Source organism: Tasmannia lanceolata, unplaced genomic scaffold (assembly GCF_043159265.1).
Source record: "Tasmannia lanceolata isolate RefF3 unplaced genomic scaffold, GAP_Taslan_0.1 ptg000016l, whole genome shotgun sequence".
Classification (NCBI taxonomy): domain Eukaryota; kingdom Viridiplantae; phylum Streptophyta; class Magnoliopsida; order Canellales; family Winteraceae; genus Tasmannia; species Tasmannia lanceolata.
Genome location: NW_027518693.1, coordinates 15,010,430 through 15,034,954, shown reverse-complemented (window position 1 = coordinate 15,034,954; position 24,525 = coordinate 15,010,430). Strand labels below are relative to the sequence as shown.

The 24,525-nt window shown below is 40.5% G+C and overlaps 1 protein-coding gene across 1 annotated transcript; it reads left to right on the top strand.

The window, feature by feature from the left end:
* The first annotated feature begins 3,902 nt into the window (after nt 1-3,902).
* Nucleotides 3,903-22,827, top strand: LOC143848584 (protein neprosin-like). The gene is made up of 7 exons (XM_077357548.1): nt 3,903-4,194; nt 19,155-19,241; nt 19,432-19,653; nt 21,195-21,362; nt 21,748-21,801; nt 21,906-22,052; nt 22,393-22,827. Exons 1-7 carry the CDS (start codon nt 3,994-3,996, stop codon nt 22,774-22,776), a joined length of 1,263 nt encoding a protein of 420 aa, XP_077213663.1. The 5' UTR covers nt 3,903-3,993; the 3' UTR covers nt 22,777-22,827.
* The last annotated feature ends 1,698 nt before the right edge of the window (nt 22,828-24,525 follow it).

Below are 24,525 nucleotides of genomic sequence, written 5' to 3'. Positions count from 1 at the left end.
ACGTCCACTAAAAGACAAAGTAAGGGGCTCAAATACCCATAAAAGAAATAAATTCACCTTGAAAATAGTCATATCAAGGTGATGTCGCTCCTGTTTTTATTTTCGAAATGGAATCCCGTTTTCAAAGTGTTTTCCTTAATCAAAAGCTGCCCTCAAATGAAGTGAAACACCTTATTTAGGGAAATGTTATTAGCACTACTATATTTTGATGAGGGCACTCCTCACTTTATTAAAAGTGTTTATCCTAACCCTCCGATCTGAATGTTAGAGGGTTGATCCTAACCATCTATAGATCGGAGGGTTAGGATCAGCCTATGGAAATAATTTTTGGGGCACAACCTATTTAGGCTGTGGCCCATCTAATGGACAGTTTCGATCATCTTATGGTGCAGTATGACATTTAATAAAGTGAGGAGTGCCCTCATCAAAATACAATAGTGCTGATAACATTTTCCCTTATTTATACTAGCCCTAGTTATCATAAAGGACAATAATGCCCTCATATGGGTTATTCTGTACATCACACTACAAACTCCATCACACAAGAATGAAAGAAAACTCCACCTACCATAGACAAAGTGATACCCATATTCTTTGCCCCCCACCCCCCCACTCTACATCATCGACCCAGGTAGGGCCGTTCGACCGGGGACCAGTTTTTCCCAATTTTGAGTTTAAAAACCACTTAATTATTTTTGCAAACTTTTGAACTTGGTTTTGAACACATTTCAAAAGCATATTGGGAAGGTTTAAAGAGTGCCTTGACTTGAACAGAAAGAGAAGGATGTCCAATTTAAAAGAAATTTCACTTCACTTTGTCTTTGGCCTTTAATAATATTCCTTTGAATGCTCATTTGCTAGGGATACTTGAATTTGAGCTCCTCATTTATTGTACCTCCAAGGGATGATAATCCAAGTATGTTCCAGCTCCTTTGACATTTGAATGGTTTATCTCAAGCTTTGGCCATGGTGTGGTGGTGTGCTAGGATGGATTCACCTGTGAATAACCTTGTATAGCACAACAATCCAAGGCAACTCATTAGTACTTAAAACTTAATCGAGTTTGTTGATCATCAAAACAAGGTGATTAGTTGAACCCATGGGGACCCGTGGCCTAACAGGGGCCCCAGATGGTTGAGCGCCAAGTGGTTTAGAGGGAATGGACCCTCGGTAGGCACCCAAGTCCTCGACCGGCCAACACGATATATCCAGCCTAGACAACATCTTGAGGTCACATGCCTTTCTATTGCCCAATCGGCAACCACGCTTAAAGCTCCTCGGGCATCACACTGTTAAATACAATCATGCCATTTGCATGTGATGCTTCCGACGTCAAAAACCAATCATACCTTTTCACATGCCTCATCTGAACAACCCTGCAACAATGATACAAGCTCCAATACCAGTGATCACTATGGCAACTATGGGTGTGTTCTTTAACATTCTTTTATAGTGATTTTTCATTTTTTAGCCTAAAAAATGAGAATTGTATTCTTTAGCGATTTCAACAACTCTTCTAAGAATTCAGCCTATTCTTTTGGCATTCTTTTATAGAGCAAAAGTTTCTTGCTTCAAGGAATTAGGCGCTATCTCACGATCTTCCCCTCTCTCCACTCCTCCCTTTTTAGGGTGAAACGTGTCCACGCTCCAACTTTTTAGAGTGAAACCCCATTTTCCACATCACCTGCGGCACAAAATCAAGAATTTTTAGAGATAAGTTAAAAAACACAATTCTTATTCCAAAAGACTCTAAAGGATAAAAAATAATTCTAATTTTTAAATCAAGAATTTTTACAGAAAAGTTAAAAAACACAATTCTTATTCCAAAAGATTCTCAAGGATAAAAATTAATTCTAATTTTTAGAAAGTGAAAGAACTCCAATTCGATTCCAGTTCATCAATTGAATCCAGGTATGAGAGACCAAACACTTAGACTCCAGGCACTTCACACTTAGCCCCTATGTCGCCTCTACTGACTTGAGTGTTGTTAGCGCCAAGGTTCAACCCTATCTATGTTTTGATGATTCACAAACCCAAATTGATTAAGTGTTACTAATGGCTTTGCAAGATATGTATTAGACACGTGAATTTTGGATATCACACCTGCACCAAAAGCCAAAGCTTGGAGATGAGCCAATGATAGTGACCCACTCATGAACCTAAGTGAAGATATTCAAGATTGGAGGAGGTACATGGAACAATCAAAGCCAAGATGTTCATTGCGCAAGAAAAAGTCAAAGAAGACCTTTGAAGCCAAGAAAATCTAGGGAAGTTAAAGTGTCTTACATTTCATAGATTGTCTTAGAGATCTCATTCACATGGTTTTGCACTTTCCAAATATTTTCATCTATGTTTTCAAAACCATTTTGGACACCTTTACATTTCCAAAGTAGATCATTTTCAACAGTTCCACAGTCTAAATATTTCCCTAAACTTGAATTTGAAAGATCCAAAAGTTGGAACTCAATAAGTGAAAAATTTGTTGACCATAGACTTTGTCACATGAACAATGACTTTATAACGTTTTCAAATATTTTTGAAAATATTTTTAACAGTTATTCCTCCTTCTTCTCATATCCGTAGAGTACAAGAACATTGAAACCCGAGAAGAAACGAGGGAGACATGAATCTTAGAAGTTCAGTGTGCAAATTTGGAAGAAATCTAAGAGGCACAAACGTTGGACCAGATGTCTGGGCAGACGTATGCCTTAAGGTCTATCACCATCAATCTGTGAAAAGCCTTTCTGCTGTTGAAAGCAGACGTCTGTCGTGGTAAAAATATAGTCGTTGGGCTATAATGGCTAGTTGATTCTTTGACCTTTTTGAATTGGAAAATGACCAGAACACCCCCAAACAGTCATATCTCTATATGAGCTATAAATATGTGACAAATTCTTGCATTTATAACTCTTCTAACACTTGAGAATCAAATTTAAACTTGTATTTAAGGTTTTCCAAGATTTTCATCTTCTCTTCTTCAAGCTCTCGAGATTTACTATAATTTTGTGAAGAAGATCTTCATAGGCATTAATTGTACTTTTTATTGGGAAAGATTTCAGAGCTTTCATTGTACTACACACCTACAAGTGGCCAAGAGTGTTTTCTTTGTTCTCTCTTCAAAGACTTGTAGTGAGAAGGGATTGAGTCCCTAATTTGGTGAGATTGTAAGAGGCCCTACGATCCGGGCTTGGTGTGGATTCAGACATTAGTGGAGAACTCCCTAGGAGACAAACTTGGGAAGTGGAGTAGGCCACTTGGGGAGGACTGAACCACTATACATCACGGTGTCTTCTTTTGCACTTACTCTTCCCTCTTTTCTCTACATTTGTGGTGATTGGTAATATCTTCCCTTTTTACTTTCAATTGATAAATTAAAACTAGGGTTAGATTTGTTTTGCAAAACCTTTATTTGATTTGAAAAAGTTTTAATTACCCAATTCACCTCCCCTCTTGTGTTGCCTATTGGGATTTCAAGTGCCTTGAAGATTTCAAAGGGTCTAATAACGTTAAGGCCCAAGAAATGAATGGTTAAGAGCTTCAAACATGATGGGCCCTAAAAATTGATAGCTTAGACAGTAATTCATTTCCATGCACCTCTGATGCGAGTGTATCATTTATGAAGTCTCTTTCCATTTTAGTTTCTTCTTATCTTATTGTATTACTCCTCCCTTTTTTATTCCCTCCTAGTAAGTTTCTTTCCTTTTTAGTTTCTTTCTTATCTTGTTGGATTACTCATTCCTTTTTTATTCTCTCCTAGTATCTTTTCTTTTTAGTTTCTTCTTATCTTGTTGGATCACTCCTTTTTTTATTCTCTCCTTGAAAGCCCTTTTCCTTTTTAGTTTCCTCTTATCTTGTTGGATCTCCTTCATTTTTTTATTCTCTCCTAGTAAATGATAGTAATTGTGAATATCTTCTTAGAGAATGGGAGAAATTTTCCCTTAAATCTACAAGGAATATAGGCTATATAAAAGGACGTGGGGGGTTTTTTTCTCCATGGCTTTGAGAGAGGAGTTTCTTAATCGTTGGGCTATGGGTTTGAAGGAAATGTTTTTGCTGCTTTTTCTACTACTTTCTCTTAGTATCAATGGCAATGGAGTGGAAGGAAAAGGGAGCACGAGTCTATCTAAAGAAGAAGATATGGAGATTGAGAGGCTACTGAAGATTATCAATAAACCAGCAGTCAAGACCATTAAGGTATCACTATGTCTTTTGCATTAGAAAATGATATGGAATAGAAAGGTCGAGGTATCATTTTATGTTATCTTAAATTGTATATATACTTAAAAAATACAATTTAGTGCAGATCCCTCCCTCCCTCCCTCTCTATGTATATATATAGCGGGATGGAAAAGAGAGAGTGGGGACAAGATATATATATAAGCTTATCTAAGCTATAGCTCAAAAACACATTTGGCCCCACATTTTTTGGGGGTCCAAAGTGTTGATTTGGAAGACCCTTCCATGGATAGGGTGTGTACCAAAAATCAGCCCTATAGGATCATCCTAACCCATTCAAAGGTGGAGTGAAAAATGGACAAACAATGTGTGTCCAGGTTTCTGCCCATTTTTTCCCTCAACAGATGGCAGGGTTAGGATGATCCTATAGGGGTGATTTTTGGTACACACCCTATCCATGGAAGGCCTTCCAAATACATGCTTTGGATCCCCAAAAAAATGTGGAGCCACATGTGTTTTTGAGCTATAGCTTAGATAAGCTTATCTAAGCTATAGCTTTGGAACGCTTTCCTCTCTCTCTCTCTCTCTCTCTCTGTGGTACCCGGATCCCGCGAGAGGGGTGGGGCGCGAGCCGCCTCGCACTCTCTCTTGGTCTCTCGTTTCCACGCGATTGGCGTGTGCATTTTAATGTTGATTTGAATTAATCTTTCCTGTGAACTTGGGATCACTAAGGCAATCCGAATTCCACACGAAAGAGACTGACAGAGTCGCCACCTAGATGTGGGATCTAGGACCCGTAATTAACCAGAAATCTAGACTCGCTACCTGGTTACGAGAATGGAAGGTATGGGGAGTTATCCGCCACATGCACCATTCCTGCCCGATAATCGGTCTTCGATTCCAAAAGCTAACTCTTTTAAATTTATTTTAAATGGCTCATTCAACTCTATGTTAATGTGCGAACTAAGTGACATGCATCCTATGATCTAATTTCAATGAGAATCCTAAATGTGTATCTTGATTTATTAATTTGTCTGGATTCAATCTAAGTGAAAGTTCTCCTAGAATTCTAATTTCATGGAAAATCCTAAGTGATTTGATTAAGCATTTACAAGAAAATTAATATACAAAACACCACAATTTGTTTGTGGTGCCGACTCGCGGGTGGTATGCCATCAGACATCCAAGCTGCCTACGTACCCAAGCCTTACTGGGATCAGAGTCGACGTAGTTCGGTGCACCTAAGCTAAGCTACTTATGCCTAACTCAACTAGGACACCGACCTAGACGGGATTGACTGTTTCAACAGTTTTAGGAGAAGTTATTTAATTCAAGTTGAGGATTTTATTATCTTAGGATTTCATCTAAGATGCTATATGATTCTCATCTAAATGCAAATGGTCCCTTAGACTAATGCAGGTTTGCCTTACATCCTAGTTTACTAGGCTTGTCCTAGGGAAAGATTGGGTGACTAGTGTAACTAGACCTATGGCACGGTTGCTATACATAGCAAACGTCCGTGATGAGGCTGGACTCCTAACTCTAGGACTCCCTAAAACCTAAGACTCCCTAAAACTTAGGACACGACACGACACCGGTGTTCCTAAATTGGGCTCTAAGGGTCCTTACGACGGAAACCATAATCCAATGGTTCCGAGAGACACGAGATGAATCGAGATGATGAATAGTGTGAGGGAATGGGAAAGATAGAGAAAGGTGCGACTGAACTTGGGAGTGCCAAATTGCCTACGTACCCCGTGATGGGGATCAAGCCACACGTAGTTCCACTGGGGAGGTTGCTTGGATTTTGGAAAACAGGTTTGGTATTTGGATCAGGAATCGGGTTTGTATTTGAGCATTGGACTTGAGATTCAAAAACATTGATATAGCAATGGGATTTTGGAATTGGGAATTTGCATCAAAGAATTGAGCATATTGGAATCATCAAGGGTTTGAATTTTCGGAATTCAAAGTGGGCGGGCTTATGAGATTCGGCCAAATGGATTCAGACATGCGACTCGGATTGTGTTGGGATATGACTTGGTTGGATTGGGTTAATGGTTAGGGTCAAGTGAGTCGGGTCTAAGTTAGGAGCAAACCCGAGACTAGCCATGGTCTAACTAGGAGGAAGCAGGGTACAAACCAGGGTGCGGACCAGGGTGCACCAGGGTGCGAACCAGCAGGGAACCAGGGTGCGAACCAGCAGGGGAACCAGGGTGCAACCAGCAGGGAACCTGGGTGCAACCAGCAGCGAACCTGGGTGCAACCAGGGTCTAACCAGAGTGCGAACCAGCAGGGAACCAGGGTGCGAACCAATATCGAACCAGGGTGCGAACCAGTAGGGAAGCAGGGTGCAACCAGCAGGGAAGCAGGGTGCGAACCAGTAGGGAACCAGGGTGCGAACCAGTAGGGAACCAGGGTGCAACCAGCAGGGAACCTGGGTGCAACCAGCAGCGAACCTGGGTGCAACCAGGGTCTAACCAGAGTGCGAACCAGCAGGGAACCAGGGTGCGAACCAATATCGAACCAGGGTGCGAACCAGTAGGGAACCAGGGTGCAACCAGCAGGGAAGCAGGGTGCGAACCAGTAGGGAACCAGGGTGCGAACCAGTAGGGAACCAGGGTGCGAATCAGTAGGGAACCAGGGTGCAACCAGCATCGAACCTGGGTGCAACCAGCAGCGAACCTGGGTGCAACCAGGGTCTAACCAGAGGCTAACCAGGGGGAAAACGAACCCTACATGCTTCCTAACATGGTTTTTCTTTTAAAGTAAAAGATATGCATGAAAACAGACCCTACATAGAATTGAAATAAATGCCTACCTCTTTGGAAACCCACTTTGTGTTTGATTTTTCTTTGATGTTAATTCCTTGAAGATGATTCCTTGCTTGATAATGACTGCTTTTGATATATATCACCCAACGTATAAAATCACCCGATCCGGCAAGGATGGCCGAACCCTTGAAGAGATGAGGGAGAGGGATGAATTTTCTAAGAGAGGGGTTCTTTTTTCTTCTCTTGGATGGTGGGATGAGAGGGTATTTATAGGAGAATGGGATAGGAGGTTAGGTGAGGTTAGGTGGTTTTGGATGGTTAGGATGAGAGGATGAGGTTAGGTAAGGTTAGGTGGGGTTAGGTAAGGTTAGGTGAGGTTAGGTGAGGTTAGGTGAGGTTTGGATGGTTAGGATGAGAGGAGAGGTTATGTGAGGTTAGGTGAGGTTTGGATGGTTAGGATGAGAGGAGAGGTTAGGTGGTTTTGGATGGTTAGACCCAGGTCAAGATCTACCATTGATCTAACGATTTACGGAAATCGGGTCTCGGAATGGAATCAGGGTCCGGGCTATGAAGTGACCCTAGCTTATTTTGTCCTGATTGATGATTCGTGAAGTCAGATCAAGATATTAATGACCTAAAACATATAAATCAATGATAGAGGGGGTTCTCACATGGATTTAACACACTAATTTCTTTGTTGATTAAAACAAAACAAAATGGGGTGTCTACAGATGCCCCTCTTTGGTAGAGATGACGTAGTCATTGAATACCAAAGTTAAAAATGACAGAACCATTTTGCGTAGCTTTAATCGACAAAGGACTCTCTAGACACAACGCACCTTAACATAATGCAAAACCTTAGATGAAACCCTAGAACTTGAATAATAATAAAAAAAACTCGATGCGGCGCCGTTCACAAACGGGCAATTAGAGAATGAGATATCATTTTCGAATGGATTCTGAAGGGAAAGGACAAAGATCGCTCTCAAACAGTTTTTAGAAGGAGATGAGACGCCGCTCACAAGCGGGTTCAACGAGGATAAGAAGCATTCCCAAATGGACTTGGATAATGAGGCACCGTTCACAAACGGCCTCAAGGAGGATAGAAAACCATTCACAAATGGACTCGAGAAAAGAGGCACCGTTCACAAACGGGCTCAAGGAGAAGACAAGACCATTCACAAATGGACTCGAGAAATGAGGCACCGTTCACAAACGGGCTCAAGGAGGACGATACCATTCACAAATGGATTCGAGAAAAGAGGCACCGTTCACAAACGGGCTCAAGGAGAAGACAAGACCATTCACAAATGGACTCGAGAAATGAGGCACCGTTCACAAACGGGCTCAAGGAGGACGATACCATTCACAAATGGATTCGAGAAAAGAGGCACCATTCACAAACGGGCTCAAGGATAAGACAAGACCATTCACAAATGGACTCGAGAAATGAGGCACCATTCACAAACAGGCTCAAGGAGAAGACGAGACCATTCACAAATGGACTCGAGAAATGAGGCACCGTTCACAAACGGGCTCAAGGAGAAGACGAGACCATTCACAAATGGATTCGAGAAATGAGGCACCGTTCACAAACGGGCTCAAGGAGAAGACAAGACCATTCACAAATGGATTCGAGAAATGAGGCACCGTTCACAAACGGGCTCAAGGAGAAGACAAGACCATTCACAAATGGACTCGAGAAATGAGGCACCGTTCACAAACGGGCTCAAAGAGGACACGAGACCATTCACAAATGGACTCAGAAAATGAGGCACCGTTCACAAACGGGCTCAAGGAGAAGATGAGACCATTCACAAATGGACTCAGAGAATGAGACACCTGTTCACAAACGGGTTCGAAGAGAAGACGAGACCATTCACAAATGGACTCGAGAAATGAGGCACCGTTCACAAACGGGCTCGAAGAATTTAGGGATTTTTTTATGAACTTGAATTTGACGTAGGAATGGATTTTTATTTTTATTTTTTAATTAAGGATTTGGATTTGATAAATTTTTTTATTTTTGGAAAATGAGGTACCGTCTGCAAACGGGCTCAAGGAGAAGATGAGACCATTCACAAATGGCCTCGAGAAAAGAGGCACCGTTCACAAACGGGCTCAAAGAGGACATGAGACCATTCACAAATGGACTCAGAGAATGAGAAACATGTTCACAAACGGGTTCAAGGAGAAGACGAGACCATCCCCAAATGGCCTCGAGAAAAGAGGCACCGTTCACAAACGGGCTCAAAGAGGGCATGAGATTTTTCATGAACTTGAATTTGACGTAAGATTGGATTTGTTTGAATCGGGGATTGGTTTTGATGAATTTTTTATTTTTGGGAAATGAGGTACCGTCCGCAAACGGGCTCAAGGAGAAGACGAGACCATTCACAAACGGCCTCGAGAAATGAGGCACCTTTCACAGAAGGGCTCAAAGAGGACATGAGATTTTTCATGAACTTGAATTTGACGTAAGATTGGATTTGTTTGAATCGGGGATTGGATTTGATGAATTTTTATTTTTGGGAAATGAGGTACCGTCCGCAAACGGGCTCAAGGAGAAGACGAGACCATTCACAAATGGGCTCGAGAAATGAGGCACCGTTCACAAACGGGCTCGACGACACAAGATAGCTTTGATTGATGAATTCAACAATGAAAAATTTAGAGATTTTTATGAATTTGAATTTGACGTAGGATTGGATTTTTTGAATTGGGGATTGGATTTGATGAATTTTTGATTTTTTGAGAAATGAGGCACCGTCCACAAACGGGCTCAAGGAGGACATGAGACCATTCATAAATGAACTCAGAAAATGAGGCACCGTTCACAAATGGGCTCAAGGAGAAGACGAAACCATTCACAAATGGACTCGAGAGATGAGGCACCGTTCACAAACGGGCTCAAGGAGAAGACGAGGCCATTTGCAAATGGGCTCGAGAAAAGAGGTACCGTTCACAAACGGGCTCGAAGAATTTAGAGATTTTCCATGAACTTGAATTTGACGTAAGATTGGATTTGATGAATTTTTTATTTTTTTGAACTCAATGAAATCGGGGATATTATGGATCGTGCCCGACAAAGATGTTGGAAACTAGGACTTTGACGAATGATGAAACGGCAAACCTTTGGAACGAAGAACCATTACTAGCAAGAATGGATTAGGAACATTTTTATGAAACTTCAACAAGATTTTTCTCAAAGAGACTGCTGGTCTTGTCTTCTGGGGATTTTGATAACTGAAACCTTGAACAAGACATTTGAGATTGGTAATTTAGAACAACGACTCTCTTGGATATTAACATGGAAAAGCGGGATCTGCTTCTTGACAGGTGTTTAGATAAACATTTCTTGACCAGGATAACTAACCGGAAGGGAATTATGAATTTGAATGGTTCATCTTTCTGAGAAATTGGCTCAACCACCATTGCATCTGAGGTTCTTCCAAGCTTAAGGTGCCTTCCTGGGGTATGATCTTTTTACGGAAGCTGGGCTTTCTGATGTTTCTACTTCTGAATTTTTCTGAGCTGATCTTCTTTGAAATGAAGTTGTTTGACTAAATTCTCGAGCTCTTTCAGGTATAATTGCAGGGAGCTACCTAGGCCTGGCCTCCTTCACCAAGACAGTTACATTATTTGGACATAGGAACGACAATTGACTCTTTCTAAAGAGAAAACTTAGATGAAAGGCACTACTCAAAGGATTGAGCAGCCCTGAAGGAGTGAACTTAGAATAATAAAGATTGACTGACTATACTGACAAACATAGTGATGCTTCTGACTTAGTTAATGTTTTGTTTGGTAAGTCTATCCTTTCAAGGAATAGTTTTTCAATTGGTAAACACCGGACTTCTTCCTCGAAACAGTAATGCCTCAAGAATTTAATTACGACCCCTAAGATTGCTTAGCTTCAATGCCCCCAGTTTTGAGGATATCACTTGAATTTGCTTGAACTTCAGTTGATCTTCAGTCTTGATACCGGCTGTTGCCTTCTTATACTGATTCTCTTACCGTGACCAAGTCACCTCTTCAGGGTTTTTAACTTGGCGGACCGCGCTAGCCTTAACTTTTGCCTGAACCACCTTTCTAGGTTTTCGATCCAGCAGGCTATCCCCTTAGCTTTTGCCTAAGCCGCCCTTTCGGGTTTTCAACTTAGCAGGGGAATGATCTTAAATTTTGCCTAGACCGCCCTTTCAGGTTTTCAGTCTAGCAGATCTTCAAACTCCGTTATTTTTCTTATTCATCATCATTTCATTTTTTTATTGTATCTCAGGACCTAGCTCATTAGTTCTGAACACCAGAAGGACTTTTATAGGTAGGATAGGGCTTTTCAAAGAATGGCTTAAGGCTCAACAAAGATTTCGACCGAACCTGTGAACAGGTCGCCTACATATCCCAAGGTAGGAATCAGGTCGTGTGTAGTTCAGGGCGAATGCCCCTAGTTTGAAGATAAATTGTTTGATTTTTTTTTTCCTTTTTTCTTTTCTTTCTGGAACAATTAACTTCTCTTCTTTTGGAACTTGTCCCTCTCTTTTTTTTTTTGAAAGGATTGAATTTCTTTTCCTTTTTGAATCGACCGAACTCGGTTCAACCGAGTTGCCTACGTACCCCAGTATAGGGATCAGGTCTCGCGTAGTTCGGGGGCGAATGCCCCGAGTTTGATGGGTTTTCAAGAAAATTTTACTCAGGCTCGAAGGGTTTGCAATCGGTATTCTTTTGACGTTGGGTTCTGATTTTGGGATTTATTCGGCCAAAGGAGGCCTTCTGATGTTCAAATTGGGAATCGATCCAGGTTACTAGAGTCCCTCTGGTACTGATTATTTATTTATTATTATTTTTCTCTTTTGTTTTTTTTTTTCGCGGAGTTTGACGGCATTTCCAGGTAAGAGATAATGGATCTTCTTCTTTCAAGATTCTAATACGTGCTTTTGACTTTCATAGAGCGAAACTTGTTCTTTGACATCCTCCATCTATGGATTCGTACTCTCGATATCTGATGATCACTTTTCATTGTTTGCTCTTGAACTTTTCATCTTGAATTTGTTGGCTTTATGTTATGAATTTGAGAACCAAGGTCATTGATTAGAAATATGAAAGTTGTTTTCACTCTATGCCCCTTGTATAGCATATATCTTCTCACTTTCTTCATTTTCTTTGAGCTTTCCATCTATGTCTTGCCCCTGGTATCGGTTGTAGCTTTTCTAGACAATCTTCTTATTCTTGAAATAATTTTATCAATTCTTCACACTCTTTAGAGGGTAATGTATTTTCAATCGGCATTCACTGAATCAAAGTTTCAGTGCCAGTGTTTATCATTTCAATTTCATCTTTGAAAGGTTGGGATTGGCGCTCCTCCTCTCGTTCAAGTAATTGCTGTGACTCAAGTGGAGTTTCGTCAATTTTGTCCTCATTTGAGGAGGGAGTCTTATTTTAAGATCAGAAGCACACTTAAGAAACAGACACAAGTGAACTTTTTGGAACTGACTGAAATTTTATTTAAAGAAAAGCTATTACATCAGACGACCTATCCTGAACATGCTCAGGATTCACAACTCTAAATAAGAAAGGGAAACAGAAGATAACTTGCCTGGACTAGGCATTGACCTTTAACTGTAAGACCGGACTCAACAATTATACTGACCATGATGACTGACTCAACATAAAATAGTAAGTGACTAAAACTTTAACTGCTGCAACTGTTTGGCGTTGAAGGCTCGGCGAAGGCTGGTTCGTTCTGAACATCATCATGGCTGATACTTTCAATTTTGGACAATGATGACTGATTCGCATAGGGGAATGCCCCTAGCTCAAGGATTCTGAGAGTGAACTCTGAAGGACTTAGCAAAATAATCTTGAAAAGGTAGCCCCTAGAGGAGGAAGAGACCAGGGGTACAAGCAAGATTGGATTATCTGGACCAGGCATGATCAGATCATGAGATTGCATAATCGAAAGATTGTGAGATTGTGCTCCTGCCAGTTAGGGGATGGCATGAAGATACGATCGAATCGTATGGCAGAAGAATGAAAGACGCACGATCAAGAGATTAGATGAGATAGCATAGGATTGCTTTCAACGGATAGATCATGAATGACTAATCCTATGAGATCTTTGGAAATGATGGGATTTATATCCTAACCCAAAGGGAAATTTTTTTTTTTTTTTTCACATTTTATCAGTGTTACCTGAAGGCATCAACCCTAATCCTAATCTATCGGAGTGGAGAGAGAATCTCGACTTATGACTTTGTTCGTGTATCTAAGGACCGATCGTGACCATTGGAAGATGGACCACGGCCTAATCTAGACACCAATGGGTAGGATATCCTAAACTAGGCTCACACACGTGATGCACATGTGTTCGTATACTACATGCATGTGTGGGTTAATCTAGGGGTAAGGCCAAGAGTTCCCTTAGCGCGAATCCCTGTTCGATATACTGTACCAGTGTCCGGCGTATCAGTACGTGAACAAGAGATCCGTTTACGTACCATAAAGGTACTAGGCTAAGGGTGGAATGCTTCTCTAGCACAGAGGCACCAGGTGATGAAATCCCAGTCAACCATGCTAGATAACACTCCGGATTCCTAAAATAGGACGTGTGTGCACGTGAGATGCAAGAGTTTAGATGCAAGTGATGTAAGTGTGTGCAATATGTTTGCGCAATCTATGATGCCTTCAGGTTTTGTTAAATTAAGTTTGAGTAAAATGTGATGAGAAAATAAAACAAGACAAACTAATCTAACAAGTATAGAGTTTTTATGAGCCATTTAAAATTGTGCGGACCAGGGTGCACCAGGGTGCGAACCAGCAGGGAACCAGGGTGCGAACCAGCAGGGGAACCAGGGTGCAACCAGCAGGGAACCTGGGTGCAACCAGCAGCGAACCTGGGTGCAACCAGGGTCTAACCAGAGTGCGAACCAGCAGGGAACCAGGGTGCGAACCAATATCGAACCAGGGTGCGAACCAGTAGGGAAGCAGGGTGCAACCAGCAGGGAAGCAGGGTGCGAACCAGTAGGGAACCAGGGTGCGAACCAGTAGGGAACCAGGGTGCAACCAGCAGGGAACCTGGGTGCAACCAGCAGCGAACCTGGGTGCAACCAGGGTCTAACCAGAGTGCGAACCAGCAGGGAACCAGGGTGCGAACCAATATCGAACCAGGGTGCGAACCAGTAGGGAACCAGGGTGCAACCAGCAGGGAAGCAGGGTGCGAACCAGTAGGGAACCAGGGTGCGAACCAGTAGGGAACCAGGGTGCGAATCAGTAGGGAACCAGGGTGCAACCAGCATCGAACCTGGGTGCAACCAGCAGCGAACCTGGGTGCAACCAGGGTCTAACCAGAGGCTAACCAGGGGGAAAACGAACCCTACATGCTTCCTAACATGGTTTTTCTTTTAAAGTAAAAGATATGCATGAAAACAGACCCTACATAGAATTGAAATAAATGCCTACCTCTTTGGAAACCCACTTTGTGTTTGATTTTTCTTTGATGTTAATTCCTTGAAGATGATTCCTTGCTTGATAATGACTGCTTTTGATATATATCACCCAACGTATAAAATCACCCGATCCGGCAAGGATGGCCGAACCCTTGAAGAGATGAGGGAGAGGGATGAATTTTCTAAGAGAGGGGTTCTTTTTTCTTCTCTTGGATGGTGGGATGAGAGGGTATTTATAGGAGAATGGGATAGGAGGTTAGGTGAGGTTAGGTGGTTTTGGATGGTTAGGATGAGAGGATGAGGTTAGGTAAGGTTAGGTGGGGTTAGGTAAGGTTAGGTGAGGTTAGGTGAGGTTAGGTGAGGTTTGGATGGTTAGGATGAGAGGAGAGGTTATGTGAGGTTAGGTGAGGTTTGGATGGTTAGGATGAGAGGAGAGGTTAGGTGGTTTTGGATGGTTAGACCCAGGTCAAGATCTACCATTGATCTAACGATTTACGGAAATCGGGTCTCGGAATGGAATCAGGGTCCGGGCTATGAAGTGACCCTAGCTTATTTTGTCCTGATTGATGATTCGTGAAGTCAGATCAAGATATTAATGACCTAAAACATATAAATCAATGATAGAGGGGGTTCTCACATGGATTTAACACACTAATTTCTTTGTTGATTAAAACAAAACAAAATGGGGTGTCTACACTCTCTCTCTCTCTCTATATATATATATATATATATATATATATATATATATATATATATATATATGGGGGGCGAGGTTTCTGAGGTATCGCGCAGCCTGAGCAACCCTCTATAAATACACCATCTACATGTTGTTGGACTCATCATATCCATTCATTCTATAACACCTCACATAGATAGGGTGTTCCTAAGAAACCATCTCCATACCATAATCCTAACCATTCGATCTATAGGTGCCTAATTTCTAATCATTCATTTCAAAACCTCCACAAATCATAACCATAACCATAACCCATAACTCATAACCCTAACCCTAACCCTAACCATAACCATATTCCTACCTATAACCTACAAAATGAATGGGTTGGATGAGTCAACCAACTATGGGAAATGTTGTATTTAGAGGGCTGCTTAGGGTGAGCGATACCTCAGAAACTTTTTTCCTATATATATATATATATATATATATATATATATATATATATATATATATATATATATAGAGAGAGAGAGAGAGAGAGAGCGTGGTTTCTGAGCTCTAGCTCAGGCTGAGCTAGAGCTTAAAATACCCCATCTCTCATAGTAGTTTGACTCATCCAACCCATTCATTTTATACTATCTCACATAGATAGGGTGTTCCTAAAAAACCAGCTCCGTACCATAATCCTAACCATCCGATCTATAGGACCATAATTTCTAGCCATCCATTCTAAACCTCCACAAATCATAACCCTAACCCTAACCCATAACCCTAACCATAACCATAACCCTAAGCATAACCTATAAACTAAATGAGTTAGATGATTCAACCAACTATGGGAGTAGTGGTTTCTGAGCTTGAGCTCAGTATATATATATGAGGAAAATGATTGTGAGCTTGAAACTCATATAGCTTATATGAGCTTGAGGGCCCAAACACATGTGGGCCCACATTGTTAGGATGATCCAAACCATTCATTTGAAAGGCCCTTACATAGATAGGGTGTGTACAAAAAATTGGCTCCATAGGATCCTCCTAACTAGACCTGGCAAACGGGTGGGTCGGGCCGGGTCAACCCGCGGGTGATGCAGGTGCGGGTCCACGGGTCGGGTGAGAAAATGACCCGTATTTTTGCGAGTCAGAATTTAGGTGACCCGCGCAGCCCGCGGGTGGGCTGGGTCAACCCGCGGGTCACCCGCAAATCCCGCAAATATATATTGTAATAATTCTCTGATTTGACCGCATCTGTTTTTCCGGTAATTGTCATAACTTTCTATATTTTATTAGTATTTTTTTCGTAATTTTACAACTTTATAACCCTTTCTAGGTAATTTTTCATTTAAAATTTTATAAACTTTAGCTATTTTACTTTTCCTACGTAATGATTACTTTTTTTTGTTTGCTAGCAACATTTGCGCATCTTTGCACCCAGATGGCCACATGCCGAGAAGTTGCCATAGGAGAAGTTTGGTAGCAAATTATTATAAAATAAAAAACAGAAGGAAATGTTATCAACACTCTGTTTTCTTATGAGCGCACTCTCACTTTATTAAAAGTATGGTGGCCCGCACCATAAGATGATCCAAATCGTCCATTAGATGGGCCATAGCCTAAATAGGTTATGCTCCAAAAATATTTCCATAGGATGATCCTAACCCTCCAATCTGAATGTTAGAGGGTTGATCTAACCCTCTATAGATCGGAGGGTTAGAATCAACCAATGGAAATAATTTTGGGGCATAACCTATTTAGGCTATGGCCCATCTAATGGACGGTTTGGATAATCCTATGGTGCGGGCCATACCGTACTTTTTATAAAGTGAGGAGTTCCCTCATAAAAAATACTAAAACAATAGTGCAGATAACATTCTAAAAAATAAATAAATAAATACGGTAAAAATGCGGGTGCCCGCGGGTTAGATTTTGACGGGTCACTAAAACTTAGACCCGTGCCCGCAAATTTGCGGGTGGGTCGGGTCGACGCGCGGGCACGGGTTGCTTTTGCCAGGTCTACTCCTAACCCATCCAAAAGTGGAGGGCAAAATGGACAGACACCGTTTGCCACAAATCTGCCCATTTTTGCCCTCCACTTTTGGATGGGTTAGGATGATCCTATGGAGCCGATTTTTTGTACACACCTATCTATGTAAGGGCCTTTCAAATGAATGGTTTGGATCAGCCTAACAATGTGGGCCCACATGTGTTTGGGCCCTCAAGCTCATATAGGCTATATGAGCTTCAAGCTCACAATCATTTTCCTCTCTCTCTCTCTCTCTCTCTCTCTCTCTCTCTATATATATATATATATATATATATATATATATATATATATATATATATATATATATTCGCACCCATTGTATGATGATCCACACCCCTTTAACGTGAATTGACCTCAAAAAAGTTAAAGTCTGCACTTTTTTACTTCAATTCACCTTACAGGGGTGCAAATCATCCTACAGGGGGTGCAAATTTGTCATATATATATATATATATATATATATATATATATAGGGAAAATGTTTATAAGGTATCGCTCACCCTGAGCAGCCCTCTAAATACACCATCTCTCATAGTTGGTTGACTCATCCAACACATTCATTTTGTAGGTTATAGGTAGGGTTATGGTTATGGTTATGATTTGTGGAAGTTTTGAAATAGATGGTTAGAAATTAGGCACCTATAGATCGAATGGTTAGGATTATGGTATGGAGATGGTTTCTTAGGAACACCCTATCTATGTAAAGTGTTATAGAATGAATGGGTAGGATGAGTCAAACAACATGTAGATGGTGTATTTATAAAGGGTTGCTCAGGTTGCTCAATACCTCACAAACCTCGTCCCCCCTATATATATATATATATATGAGAGAGAAGTGTTCCTGCACAACTGCTCAGATAGGTTATCTGAGCAGCTGCTTCAAAAACTTATGTGGCCCCACATTTTTGGGGTGATCCAAAGCAATCATTCGGAAGGCCCTTCTATGGATAGGGTGCGTACCAAAAAGCAACCCTTTAGGATCATCCTAACCCTGCCATTTGTGGAGAGAAAAAATGGTCAAAAACAGTGTCTGTCCATTTTCCCCTCTACCTTTGATTGGGTTAGGATGATCCTATAGGGCTGATTTTTGGTACACACCTATCCATGGAAGGGCCTTTCAAATGAATGCTTTGGATCACCCAAAAAATGTGGGCCACATGAGTTTTTGAAGCAGCTGCTCAGATAAACTATCTGAGCAGCTGCGCACGAACACTATTCTCCTATATATATATATATATATATATATATATATATATATATATATATATATATATATATGATATCCTCTCCCTCGTTCCACCTTAACGGTTTCTGTGAGAATGGTTCATTGATTGAGGATAAATTCACCACCTACAACGTTTTTCTTTAACATTAATACTTAACGAATAACGTTAGGGGGGGGGGGGTGGATTTTATCAGTCAAAGGGGGGTAGGAAATATCATTTCTCATATATAAAGTCTCTCACTCACTCACTCTCTCTCTCTCTCTCTCTCTCTCTCTCTCTCTCTCTCTCTCTCCACACACAGATATATATATATATATATATATATATATATATATATATATATATATGTGTGTGTGTGTGTGGAGAGAGAGAGAGAGATGCTTTCTTGAGCTGTATATAGCATTGGTGTTTTTTTTAACAATATTAATAACTCGAAACTAGAAACGGGATATTTTGTTCACCTGGGTGTCATTGATTTTGTCCACCTACAGGGCCTACTGTCACTTCGAAAAAAAACCATACATTTTACTAGTAGAAGGTTGGATTTGGAGAAACAGGGACTGTGGGTTGAATTTCTGAATGCATTCTTGCCATTTCAGTCTCTTAAAGGAAAAAAAATCGTAGAAGCACTAATGAGAATCACAGTACACTAATTATTCTGAGTTTTGAATGGTTCGGGCATAATTTGGCTCCCTTGAGTTTAGGATTTGTCTCACACATGCACATACACAAACACAACACGCACATATATGGTACATTCATACAACACACATATTGGTAAAATGATACAAATATTGTTGGTCTTCACATTTTTTGCAGGATGGATATGGACAGATATTTAGTTGTGTTGATATCGAAAAACAACCCGCTTTTGATCATCCCTTATTGATGAATCATAAGATCCAGGTCTGTTATTTTCTCCTTATGTTCTTAATCTTTCAAGTGATATGTTCTTTTCTCTGTTATGTATTAATTTTGAGATTTTTTTTTCTTTGACATCACTTTGGAAAATAAAATGATTAACTATGAAAAATATGTTCTTTTCTTGGAAGAAACAAAAACCATACTTTTATTGTTGGAAATTATCTTTATGCAGATGGGTCCAGGATCTCTTCCAAAAGTTATTAAAGATAAAAAGGCTTCATCATTAGGTGTATCTTTAAAGATAGGGCTCAAGGATGGAGGGTGCCCACTAGGAACAGTTCCTATTAGGAGAATTACAAAGGAAGAACTTAAAAGGGCTAAATCTTCCCCAAATTTTGGGAAAGGATATCCTTCAAATGCTCAGGACCCTTCAAATGATCAAGCCAAATTTCACGTAAGTCACATTTATCATCATCCAATTTTACTTCAAATTTAAATTTATAATGCGAGGAAAGAGTAGTTTTTTTTTTTTTTTGACCTGGTCTGATCAATTTATGTTCTTTTCTTGGAAGAGTAGTTCTTTATGCAGAAGGGACACCCGAAAGGGAATACCCAAAGACACAGAACAAAAAAAAATAAAAATAAAAACTAATCACAAAATGAGTAGGCCATCAAATAGGAAATTGATCAGACCAATTCATCGATATGCATACCACCCCTCTTCTAGCCAAAGCGTCCGCCTTCTCGTTAGCAGACCTTCTAACATGAATCAACTCAATATCTGATTCCGCCAATATATCTTCCATTTCGTCAAAAAGATCCAAAAACCTCCAAGGTGGAGCCATCCCACCCCTCAGCCACCGGATAACATTAAACGAATCCCCTTCAACAATTACACTCTTCGGACGGTCCCTACTCACCTTTTTTATGCCATTGAAAGCCGCTTGGACTTCCGCCTCCGTAGCGTCAGTCACACCTAAAGGGCCCCAAAAAGACCAAAGAACCTTGCCGGCATCATCACGACATAAACCTCCCACCCCGGCTGGACCAGGATTCCCAAAGCAAGCACCATCGAAGTTTATTTTTAGCACTCCTTGAGGCGGTGGTTCCCATCTCTCCACAACTTTATTAGCCCACTCACTACTCAAGCACACCACCCCCCATCCTTCCCAAAGATCAAACGCTGAGACAAACCGGAAAGATGGATGACATCTCGTTCAATTAATAACCAAAGCAATTATCCGCATATAAAGATAATGAGGAGCCTTGGACATTCCCTCAAACACCCGCGCATTTCTCTCCTTCCATACCACCCACCAAGTGGCAAGCAAGCATACTTCCCACAAAATTTTCCCTTTCTTCTTCCAAGGCACAAAGCTTTATTGTTGCAACAACAATTCAATAGATCTAGGGAAAATCCAACCGATCCCAAATCTCAGAAATATGCAACCCCATATAGACCGAGTGAACGAACAATGCATAAATAGATGATCCGCAGATTCCCCATCCGCAAGACATAGGGGGCAATGATCAACAAGCCACATACCTCGGTTTCTCAGAAATGTTCAACAATAATTCAAATAATTGGAAACTTAGACTTGAAAAGTAAGGTGAGTCAAGTCTTACCGGACCTACGTGCTCAATACTCAATTAAAACTTATGTGCATCAAAATATGCAAAATTTATAAATTATGTGCATTCTTGTAGAATTTCATTAGAAAGACCAATGTAATCATTTGATAACTCAACACGTTTTGTCTCAAGTTTAGCCATTGTTTCTGAGTTTTTCAGCTGACTTTCTATATAAAGCTGAATAGCTATGTCTTGTTACGATTTGTTCAACCGGAAGTTTTATATTATTGATAACTAGTAGAAATAGATTCCAATTTTCAAGGATGTATCTAACAACCCTATCTTTCGCACCATGTGCTCAATAATCTGTGTTTGTTAATTGCTGCCACATAGCTGACCAACAAAAAAGTGTTTATTGCTCAGTTTGCATTGCAATCTAAGGATAAAGATGGTGACGCGGTGTTTGGATCCAGGGCGGTTCTCAATACATGGCAGCCAAATATATTAGGCAACCAAAGTAGTAGTTCTCTTGTTATACTTCGTGATGCGTCACCACCTGAACAAACACACTCGATACATGCTGGATGGATGGTAAGTTTTCCAATTCAACCATCCATTATTGTTCGATACGTACTTTATAAAAAGATTGAATGTAACTAATGACAGAGAATTAACAAAACGTCATAATTCCAAGATTGGACAAGGTGCGATCTTAGCATAATTGTAAAAACATTGTCAAATAATTCATTGCTATACAACATGCGGATATGGTCCTTTATATATTTGGTTGTTCCCTCAGGACCTATTTTTTTCCATATAAAATGGGCATAAATCAAATTTTACGCCCATAAAATTTCTTTTACACATATTTTACACTGAAAGAAATGGAGCCTTAAGAAATGATCGATCATAGTAAAATGGCAAGATCATATCTCATATTCTCGTATTCTAATTTTGAAAATTTTCAAATCTCTAGGTAAGTAGCGCATTATATCATAACTTTCTACCGCACCTATCTACAGCATGGACGGTATGCTTCAACAGTAACTTATTCTTTCTCTCATTTAAATTCATTAAAATTTGTCACTGAGATGCTCTACTAATTTTTCCTTCGTTTATTCTGCTTACCTACAGAATGATAATCATCAAAAAACGGGCTGCTATGATGCTCTCTGCCCAGGTTTTGTACAAATTTCCAGAGACTTACCCCTAGGCATCGGTTTTTACCCAACTTCGATCTACGATGGAACCCAGTATTACATTATACTTACTGTGTACAAGGTAATTCTGAATCCCTTTGACTTGAATTAAAAAGCACACATTTGGCTATATTTGTTACATCATGGAAGCCATATTTCTCTAAAGAAAAATACCAGTGAGGAGAAGGAGAAGGTGTCACTTGTTCAAAGATCTAAATTATTTATCCGTTCAAGTCTTGCCAAAAAATTCTCTCTCATTAGATGATTCTAATCCCTTATTTGTTAAATCGACCGATGGAAAAGCAATAGCTAAAAGAGATTTTGCATCACACTAAAGTTAAAATGAGTTGCGCCTTGTGAATCATTCCTTCTCACTTCACATGCTAATTCTTCTATTTTAATCATTTTCTATTTCAATGTAGGATCCATTGAGTGAAGCTTGGTGGTTATTATATGGAGACGAAAAAAAGAAGGTGGGCTATTGGCCAAAGGTCCTCTTCAATTCTACATTCGCTGACCATGCTGATGTTGTTCAATGGGGAGGGATTGTATATAATGCTGGTGTGTTACCTTGGCCTGAGATGGGGAGTGGCCATATGCCAAAAGGCAAACAACCATATAGGAAAGCATGTTACATTGGAGGCATGAATTTAATAGATAAAGATGGCGTTGCTCATCCCGTCACCAGAGGTACTCCTCGTAGAATAATTAAAAGCTCCCTATGCTATGATTGTTATTATGACTTAAAAGTGCCTGGTCAGAATTATGCTGTACTCTTCGGGGGACCAAGTTCATACAGTTGCTAGATTCACTTGAATCACCTCCTTTTAGGCATATAATAAATTAAACTTCAGCTATTGAGTTGTCATGATCTTAGTCATATTGGTGCCCTATTTATCTCCTTTTTTTTGGAATCGTAGGAGCCCTACTCAATGTTTAATTTTATAATTAAAATGCTAAGAAATAAGAGTAGTTAGGCTCCTTCCTAAATTATGATCTTAGCTGTCCATTTACTGCCCACAGCATAAATAGGCTGTGCCCCCAAAATCATTTCCATAGGATGATCCTAACCCTCCGATCTATAGTTTCAATAATGTCATATCCTTCTATAGATCAAGGGTTGGGATCGTCATGTGGAAATGGTTTTGGGGGCACAGCCTATTTACGTTGTGACCCAACTAATGGACAATTTGGATCATCCTTTGGTGTAGGTCGTACCGTGCTTTTTGGAAAAACAAATCTCGTGTTTCCTAGTCAGATCAAAAGACAGATCTTGGCCACGTGGGCCCAAAGGTGTGTGTTAGATACATAGAATGGATACTTTAGTAGGGCCCTAAGGCTTAGGGTTTAGGTACAATGAGGCACACCTACTTTAGTGCAATAGGTATTTTCCTGTGCCACTTATAATTCCTCGCCTCTCGATAAAGAACCCATCCCAATACACAAAATTATAATGCCTACAACCAAACTCACCTTCATCCTAAATATCATCCTCCCCTTCTCAACATTGAAAATGCAATCCCTATTTTCTTGCAAGCCCAACACATAAAGCAGGAGAAATACTTCATGGTGGGGCAGCGGCCGTCGTACCCAATTGTACATACGGTTAATGCCGTAATAGATGGTGTCCACAATCAAATCAGTCTCGATGTCAGAGAAATTCTTGTGATTTATTAAGCAGATAACAGATATAAAAGACAAGCCAAAACCATGCTTGTTTGTTAATTGAATTGGAATCGGGTTGAGGGTTTTGTGTATTGGGATGTAGGTCAGATCCAAACATGCCAATAAAAAGTATTGAGAGCTTACTTTCACTCCCAATATCCCACCCATGTACAGTAAATTGTAAGTCCATCAGCTAAACCGCAAACTAAAGTGAAAATAAGGCCTATGAGATGGACAGTTCAGATCAGCCAGATGTGGGGCCCACACGCCACAATACAGTGGAGCCACTATGACATAGTGGGTCTCAATTTTGATCGAACCGAACCATCCATTTGACCTCGCTTTCGATATGTGATGGCTCAAAAAATGTACCCAATCAAGCAGCACTAGCATCCAATGATGTGCATTTTTGGTCATTGAATATGGACGGTCAGGTCTATATCCATGCACATTATTAATAACAAAAAACCCATCGTGTTTAATATTGGCACTCTAATTAGTTTCACTATAAAGGGATTTGCTAAGCTCCATCGCAAAAGGCTTTTCGAAGCTGGTCTGTCGCAATTCAGACCGGCCACCTTGTCTCCATTCACGAGGTGGCTGGTCTGAATTGCGATAGACAGCTGCGAAAATCCTTTTGTGATGTAATTTTAGGGTTTCTCCATTCGCTCTTTCACTCCCTCCTGGAGATGGGGTCGCCGGAGTCGAGTATAGCCCCCTTCTTTTTTATTTTCTTTTTAAATTTTTCTTTTTCTTTTTTCTTATAAAGGCATGGGGACTTTTTTCAACTCAGGAGAAGGGAAATTTGTGCAAGGAGACAGAGAGGATAATTTTTTAATGAGAGAATGTAACGGCCGTTTGCTTTGGGATGGCATTGCAATTATTTTCCA

What these genes read in the sequence shown, in the direction of transcription:
- LOC143848584 (XM_077357548.1), top strand. Translation starts at nt 3,994, where the DNA reads ATGGCTTTGAGAGAGGAGTTTCTTAATCGTTGGGCTATGGGTTTGAAG. An exon ending in CGATACATGCTGGATGGATG is followed by an intron (nt 21,363 to 21,747) that starts GTAAGTTTTCCA and finishes TCAAATCTCTAG; the next exon opens with GTAAGTAGCGCATTATATCA. An exon ending in TTATACTTACTGTGTACAAG is followed by an intron (nt 22,053 to 22,392) that starts GTAATTCTGAAT and finishes ATTTCAATGTAG; the next exon opens with GATCCATTGAGTGAAGCTTG.